Here is a 9232-nt window from a genome sequence, read left to right on the forward strand (position 1 = left end):
AAAATTGATGATTTCATTGAAAAAAAACTTAAGCAAAGGACACAATTAACCTCAATGAGGTATATGCAATCTAATCTCAAAGGCCAACTTTGTCATTTAGAGATTTTTTATATATATAAAATCATTAATCTTTGGATGAAAAATCAATGAAAATGAGTTTTGTGAAAACAATTTAAAACCTCATAGGGTGGTTTTATAATTTCTAAACCTCAAGGAGATTTGTGAAAAAGCCGAAAACCTCAGTGACTGTTAGTGTAAATAACTCAAATTTAAACATTATAGGAACTTTATGTGGTACTAAGTCACTTATGTATCTTACCGTGCAATGTATAAAGTGTAAAAATATTGTAGTAAATCATTATAAATAAATGATTATAGTGTGTTTAATTTTCTTTCATTAATTACTACATATTTTCTACACTCGCAATATTTGTTAACTCGCTATAGTCAACTTAAATTAGTTAAACTCATCATGAATTGCACTTCCTTCTAATTTTTTGTGATAAAGTAATAGATAATTGAGTAAATAAACATCCTCCAAAGTTTCAAGAAAAATTTCCAAGTTTTTCTTACAATTTCCATAAAATTTTCCGTGTTTTTGAACTACTGATATTTTCCAAACTATCGCTATTTCAATCATTGATTCAGATATACACTGGGAAGAGGTAATGGCCAAAACTTTTTTGTTTGTTTGTTTTTTAAAATCTCAATCTTGGGTGATTTTTCTATGAAGTAAAACCGCAATGCAAGGCCTCGTTTCGTTCTGAAAACAATTGATTAATAGAGTTTAAACCCTAGCCAGAAAGTGATTAAGAGGGAGGGATAGACATATGCCTCATGACTCAGACTCCTCTTTCGCTTTTGTGTTGGCTCAGCAGTAAATTACTGTTGGCAAACAGTCAATAAGACTACCGTGAATATATTTTACCACTTAGATTAGATGGCAAAATTCTAGTAAATTTGAGATGTAATCATTAATCCGAAACATTTCCACGGGCCTCCTGTATGACTTCAGCTGTTCTGTTGACAAAACTACGGGGTTTAATAAAGGGTTAAATACATTTAGTCATTAATTTTTACACAAAATTTCAATTTGGTCATTGAGAAAATAATTTAGCCAAATTGGTTACTGTATTATCTAAAGTTTACAATTTATAAATTTGCCGTATGTTTCTGTTAAGTAGATGAGTTTTTTTTTCTTTTCTTTTTTTATTTTATTTATAGAAGAAGCGATATTTAATTAAAAATACTAAAAGGTATTACACTCTTGGATCAAACGATCCAAGAGCAAAGTTGGCGGCTATATCCACCAAACAACCACTTGATTTAATCCCAGGGCTTGGATCAACGAAACCTCATGGAAGTGAGCCAATAGTTCTCTATAAACTTCACAAAGAACCCCAAATAAAGCCAAATATACCTTTGTTCACCGTCACAGTAGTGTTGAGGGAATCAGACAAATTGCACCAAAGATAGCCTCAAGTCCTCTGCAAACCTCATACCCTCTAACAGAGCCAGTGCAAGAGCATGTCATTTGCATTGTTTTTGGCTAATTTTTTTTGTTTTTTTTCCGAGTGATCAAACTTAAATTTCATATAAAACAGTAACTAAAAGGGTAGTTAACCTAACAACTTAATGTAAACTAATGAAATGTCTATAAATTGTAAATTTGGGGTAATACAGTGACTAATTTGGTTAAAAAAATTTCTCAGTGACCGAATTGAAATTTCATATAAAATCCAATGACCAAAAAAGTATTTAACCCTTTAAAGAATAAATCTGCACTTAAATGCAGTGAAACATATCTTTACTGGTTTATTTCGAGCAGTCTTGTCCAGTCCAGCCCCAGTGCATAAACTCATACGATTCCGATGTGTTAATAATACTTTTCCAAACTCCAGCTTAAGTACTCCATGCAGGAATGTTAATTACAATTTACAAACTTAAGAATTCGTGACTGTTTGGTTAAAAACAAACCTCCTTCCCCCACAAAGGAAAAGAAAAGAGTAGGGCTAATGAAGGAATATGAAAAGGGTAATTGCACGAGGTAAAGAAAAAGGCAAATACGAGTTAATGATTTTTACTTTTTTACTTTGACACAATGCCAAATGGAGACACAAAATGACCAAAATAATGAAGTGGGGTGTCCAACAACACACACACACTCTCTCTCTCCCTCCCTCTCCATGATGCATTCATTCATGTACATTAGAAATTTAGAATGATGACTCACGTGCACATAATTCTATCCATCTCTTTGGGCAAAGGGAAAACAAACAAGAGAGAGAGAGAGAGAGAGAGAGAGAGAGAGAGAGAGAGAGAGAGATGAGAAGAAGAAAGAAGAGCATCTAATTAAGTGTGAGGGAGGGACGGAGGTTTCTAAAGTCTAAAGTGCATGTGGTGTTTATGCATGCATGGGACCATTGGCTTCAAAAAATGTCAAGCTAAAGCACAACACAAGCCCTTCGACTGCGATGAATGAGAGAGGCCATAGAGTGTCCCCTCTCATGCGCAATACACCACCACTTTTCTTATCTCTTTCTGTATATTTAAACTTAATTTTTTAATTCAATTTCTTCAATTTTTTGTCACTTAAATTTTCTAGAGGTGGAATCTTACCAATGCACACTAATGACTAATGTCTTGAGGTCCCTATCAAATATGAATATCATCAATTGAGCTCTCTCTCTCTCTCTCTCTCTCTCTCTCTCTCTCTCTCAACATTATAAGTGTACGTCTTGTGTTTGTGTGCTTTGACAATGACCAAAGGTGAGAGGTGAGGTGAGGTTTTGGCTTTCATTCTTTCTTTTTCAAAGAGGACTTTGAATTTCTGCTCTCTACATGTACATGGGGTCCAATTCCAAAGTCCAAAAGCCATGGTGCGCTACTCTTGGTCTCTTCCCAAATCAAAACTTATCCTCATTCACTGCTTCTTGCCACAAAGACAAAACCCAAATTAGCTTTTGATTTCCCCTTTTATCTTTACCTTTTTAATTATTTTGGCCTGGTCTCTTTTACTCTCCTTCACTGTCAAAACGATAGGTCCCCCCATTGATGACGGTGAACAAAACAGCAACGGAGGGGTGTTGTTTTTGGAACCACGGGGAACATTCAAAACAGCACGGGTCATGGATGGCAGTGGTTGAGAGGAAAATGAAACAATGGTTTTACGTTGTCGTTTGGTTCATTAGCATATCTCACTTTTCCTTCCCTCGTTTTGGGGCTAAACCACAATATAATGTCGTTTGGAGCTCAAGAAATCTAACCCTCAACTCTCTAACTTTTTGCAAGCCAAAAAAACCCTTATCCGAAATTACCCAATTAAGTAAAAATGGATTTCACATCATTATTCCGATCGAATTTTAGATAGAATGAGACTTGCACTAAATATTCATTCAAATCCAATCACATACAAACATATATATATATATATACATGCGTGTAATATAAGTCAAAGCAATCATGCTAATTTAGAAATTATATCACACTTTGACTCAGACAAGTGTGGCTTAGATGCTTCCATCATGCGCCCTTCGACTGGAAGGACCTTTATACTTGACAAGTGGAAGAAACTATGTATGTTAGCCTTTGGTGGTATATATCATCACCCACCACTTCGAATTAGATGGATGATGGCATCAAAACCCATTATATGTAAATTAATTAAAATGCACCCACTTAAGACTTATAAGCTGCTCTGACCGTATATCCATGATGATCATGATTTCTTTCTTGAATGATGTTTGGGTGGTTTGCGTGGCAGCGTGCAAAGCAAAGCCAGCATGCTAGCTCTAGCCACACTCGCCTCTGGGGGCCTTGGAAATCAGATTAAAACTCCGCATGATGCAACACACTTGATTATCATCAAATATTTTAATATTCTCTCTCTCTCTCTCTCTCTCTCTCTCTCTCTCTCTCTCTCTCTCTCTCTCATATATAATAACTAGTGTACTTGCTATAGGCTATAGCTAATGAAACTAATTGGACCCCTGCAACCCTAAACTGTTAGTCATCTTGTATTATATTATATAGATTTCAATATTAACTTGTCTCCCATGCAGATGTAGTGCTGCCTGTTTCGGATTAAAGACTTCAAATTTACATATATATGTTGTTTGTTACTTTAATTTCAATTATGTTAGATATAAAGTCGATAATCGAACATCAATTTCAAACAAACTTCCTCGACGCATTTGACTAGCCAGCAGCAAGTGCATGCATGTTACTATAGATTGTACGTATTTGCATGTTCCCATCTTTTTCAGCTTGGTCGGCAGCAGATAGATAGAATCTAAGATCTTCTTTGAGTTTTGCAGATTGGTTCATTGAATTCATAACAAAACGACATCTGCTGCATGTCAAAAACCTTCTTCTTAATTTAATGTATTATTATATCTGATCAATCACAATCTTGGATATTTGCAACTTGGATCACTGCTTGCTTGTTTGACCAATTAATTGTAATCATTTTAACTTATAAGAACACTATCAGATTTAGGGTTACGATGGAGCTGTTTAATGTGCTTGTTGACTGGATCTAGTTTTCAACAAATTATAGCCATTCACATGTCGCCAAGTGTTGGTCCTGCCATGCATGACCAAGAATATGCTGGGCTGGGAGCTAGTACTTTGGGGGCTTCCTTTTCCAACAATTCTTGAAAAGCTAGCTTTCCATCAAAACAAAACAAGCAGTGCGTATTGCTGAGTTTTTCTGATCTTATTCATCACTGCAAATCCCGTTGCCTCTGGATTTTAGCAACGAAACAGACAAAAAGACAAGAAAAAAGGTGTTTGCCTTTAACAAATGGTGCATATATATATATATATATACATATCATCTTAAAACCCCCGCAGTGCATACAATAAGAATGGAAAGCTCTTCACCATTCCATTCTATATATAAACTATGAAATTTATATGTATGGATATTGTCAACCCTTCTACCCAATACCCTATGAGAAAAAAAGAAGAAAAAAAAAGTGCAGAATGAAATAGCACACAACTTGGCAGTTGGCAATGCCCCTTTTTGATCTGTGACAGGATGGAGATTATAATAGAACAACATGCACTTGTTGTATGTATGTGTTTTTAGAGAGAGAGAGAGAGAGAGAGAGAGAGAGAGAGAGAGAGAGAGAGGCACTTTATTCAAGACATGGAGATGTAGGAAGGGGTGATGGTTTTGCCTGTTCATTTTCCGACAAGTAAACAAAGGAAATCGTCTCTGCCGTTCCATGGGTAGGCAAAAGCTAAGCCAAAGTAAAAAAGAAACATCCTTTGAACATCATGTAATATTGGAAAACCCTCTCTCTCTCTCTCTCTTCCCAATTCTTTGAATTTTTTTAAGTAACCCCCAACTCCACCAACCCAACAAGCCAAGAACACCACTCTTGCCGCGCGCTAACCATGTGATATGAATGAGTAACCTTAGTGTGCCTTCTTTTTTCCCTTTTTTTAATTCATAATATTCTCCATTTGCTGTACTCCCAAAAATTGCATTATCTTTTTGCTACCTATAACTTATAAGCTTAGACAGATGGTGCAGCTAGCATCTCCTCCACCACAAGTGCCTCTCTTCCAAGTCAACCTCAACCCTGATCCTTGGTCGACTTATAAATTCAAGGCCTGCTTTCGCTGAATTCTAACTACAATAACTTTTTTCAGGGTTAACACACCTAAAAAAGAATGTGGTTTATGGCCAAGTTAGGGGTCAAAATCCTATTGTTATGTTCTTTGAGTGCAAATGTTATGTATACAAGATATACTATGTGTGACCATATTATCGTAGTATTCTTTTTTTCTTATTAAAACAATGTTTCGTGCTTCATTCAATCAGCTAAGACCGGCCCCATTTTTCAATCTTATTAATTTTAAATTATGGTAATTAGCAACTAAAACATAAATGATTATATTTGGATCAACATTGAGTTTGGGAGATGCTGATTACCTTTTTAAAACTGTTTCTTTTCCTTGTTAAATTAGAACTTTAACATTGGGCACGTATCTTTCTTTCGTCCTTGGGTTAAAAGTTGCTGGATCAATTAATAATACACGCCAACACAAATCAATTGGTGAGAAAGTTTCTATTCTAATCCTCGCAACAATCAAAAGGAAAAAACCAATAATGGCATGGCCCTCCTTCATTTTACAAAAACAAACAGCATCTAAGAAAAAAGTATTTTCCGCATCCAAACACCCCCATAAACATTTTCTCTTACCGACTGCCATCACAAAAATAAATAATTAATTATATTACCAAAAAACAAACAAAAGGCTGAATTTAATTAATAAAAACGCGCGTCTGAGGATTCAACCGGAAAAGACAACCCAATGCTTTAGCTACGAAATGAACCACGCGTTCTCAGTGCATTTGGGCATGACATTTTATTTTGGTTATTTATTTATTTATCATATTTTCATAATTTTATTATTAGAGCTATATGTAACGCCCACAACACCCCCACGAGCTTAATTTACATTTACAAAGCTTAGCTGCTCAGCTGCACTTCTTCTTCTTCTTCTTCTTCTTCCACCTCCCTCCATTATTCCCATTATCCTTGTCCTCTCTCTCTCTCTCTGTCTCTGCAACTCCCACGTTTCAATTTTATCTTCTTCCTCTTCTTCTTTGAATTTGAACATTTTGTTTAATTCACATGGCACTTGAGACTTTGCTACTCAAGGTAAAGACAGCCATATCCCACAGCTTCGACGCTGTGCGGACCTCAACCCACCCACACCCAAACAAACCCATGCGCAAATCAAACGTTGGCGTTTTGGCCTTCGAGATCGCCGGCCTCATGTCCAAGCTCATCCACCTCTGGCAGGCCCTCTCTGACAAGAACATGATCCGTCTCCACAACGACTCCATCTCCCTCGAAGGTGTTCGCAAAATTGTCTCAAACGACGACGCTTTCCTCCTCGCCCTCGCCTGCGCCGAGCTCGTCGAGAATCTTCGCATCCTCGCCACCGCCATCTCCAGCCTAAGCACCAAATGCCAGGACCCCAACCTCCGAGCCTTCCACCGCCTCTTCCTCGACTTCGCCGACTCGGGTCGCGATCCGTACAATTGGGTAATCGGGTTTAAGGAAATGGATACTAAAAACGTCAAGAAACTCGAGAGGTACGTCACCGTGACGTCCACTCTGTACAGAGAGATGGACGAGCTTTCTGTGCTCGAAAGCGGGCTGAGCAAAGCTTGGAAATACAATGAGTGCGAAACCAATCAATCGTCGTCTTCGATGAGCAGCAAAGAGCAGAAGATCGTCGATCTCCAGCAGAAGATCGTGTGGCAGAGGCAAGAGGTTAAGTATTTAAAGGACAGATCTTTGTGGAGCCGAAGCTTCGATACGGTCACTTGGGTTCTTGCGAGGTCCATTTTCACTGTTCTTGCGAGGACAAAGCTTGTTTTCGGCATAGGACAATGCCCGCCTTCATCTTTGCCTCGCAGTCTTTCAGCTTCCGCTACCGTCTACCCATCCGATCAGACGACGTGTCGTTTCGTGTCCGGGCCATTGAAGCCCGCAAAATCTCATCATCATCAAGAGAATGCTATTGATAATCTCAAAGATTTGGAAAATATTGGGTTTTTCGAGTCCAACTCGAAGCTCCTAAAGCCTCCACCAAGTACTTTAGGCGCGGCTGCTTTGGCGCTTCACTACGCCAACTTGATCATAGTGATGGAGAAGATGATCAAGTTTCCACAAATGGTTGGTGTGGATGCGAGGGACGATTTGTATTCGATGCTACCGACTAGTATCCGATCGTCGTTGAGGGCTCGATTGAGAGGGGTCGGCTTTTCGGCGAGTGATCCGGTGCTGGCCGGAGAGTGGAGGGAGGCTCTGGGGAGAATCTTGGGGTGGTTGTCTCCATTGGCTCATAATATGATAAAGTGGCAAAGTGAAAGGAGCTTTGAGCAACAAAACTTGGTGCCTAAAACAAACGTCATGCTTCTTCAAACTCTGTTTTTTGCAAACAAGGACAAGACTGAAGCTGCCATAACTGAGCTGCTCGTGGGATTGAATTATATTTGCAGGTTTGAGAGGGAGATGACAGCTAAGGCCCTGTTTGAATGCAACAATTCCATTAATGGGTTGCTCAATTCGCAGAGTTCTAGCTAGCTAGCAAATTATTAAGCACAAAGTACACCAGCATACTCTTTTTTCTTTTTTGGGTTTTACGTGTAGTTTCTATTTTGGATTTCAATTTTGGTTTCTGAAAGTTTTCATCATGGTTGATTTTGAATTGAGCTGAGAGTTTTAGATCTTCGGGGTTTGTTTTGTATCCAACCCTCGTTTGTATATGTGAAATAAATAGATACATGTAAATGATTTGTTTCTCGAAGAAATTTGTCCAAAACAAAAGCAGGGACTTTTGAGTTATATATATTCTGATTATAGTTCATGCATGATATATTATAATGTGAAAACATACTTTGTACCAATATAATAAAAAAAATCTCAAAATAGGTTTTTTCTTTTTTAAGATATTCTTTATTGAAAATGATGATAATATACTAAACTCACACACAAAACACGAATGCTAGGACTCCAAACTTAGAAACTTGAATGGAGGGCAAATATGCAAATACTCCAAATCTCGAAATGGTTTTAGATATTGAGTTGATTGGGTTCTTTATATTTTAATTAATTAGCGCACAGGGAATCTTGTAACACTATTTTATAATCATTATTGGCCAAGACTACGTTTTTCTACTTAAATTCAAATCAAATTTATTCAAATGAATGCTAATGGGACACTTGGGATTGGGACTACATAGTTTATTATATAAAACCTCCACTTAAACTCATGAATTAGTAATCTAGCCTTTTTAATCTTCGGTTACAGAATAATCTAGCCTTTTTAATCTTACATATATTTGCATTGGGCCCCAGCAACAACCATTAATTTGAATTGATGCAAGCAATTGAATCATGTAAATCATCTAAATCTAATGGACAACAATACGCATGTGCTATGTGAGTCAAAGACTTTATCTTTGCCTTTCGGCCGGGCCTTAGACAGTATACAACTAAAAACCAAACACACAAATTCAAATGTGAGGGAATATAAAAGATAAAGTCTTCTTTGATCCTCCAGCACTCAAATAATTGTTTTTTTTTTTAATATAAAAATTTTTATTGGCCTTTAACTACTGGTGCTCGCTTGTAATAAGCTAATGGCATCTTGCTTATAATAGAATATATAGTGAAATTCATAATGCAAGGCCCCACATAAT

At 37.2% G+C, this 9232-nt stretch overlaps 1 protein-coding gene across 1 annotated transcript; it reads left to right on the forward strand.

Annotated features, from left to right (window-relative positions):
* Positions 6435-8397, forward strand: LOC18786856. The gene has a single exon (XM_007217862.2). The coding sequence runs from the start codon at positions 6651-6653 to the stop codon at positions 8112-8114; it is 1464 nt and encodes a 487-aa protein (XP_007217924.1). The 5' UTR covers positions 6435-6650; the 3' UTR covers positions 8115-8397.

Source organism: Prunus persica, chromosome G2, assembly GCF_000346465.2.
Source record: "Prunus persica cultivar Lovell chromosome G2, Prunus_persica_NCBIv2, whole genome shotgun sequence".
Taxonomy (NCBI): Eukaryota; Viridiplantae; Streptophyta; class Magnoliopsida; order Rosales; family Rosaceae; genus Prunus; species Prunus persica.

Coding starts and splice junctions, on each gene's coding strand:
- LOC18786856 (XM_007217862.2), top strand. CDS start 6,651: ATGGCACTTGAGACTTTGCTACTCAAGGTAAAGACAGCCATATCCCAC.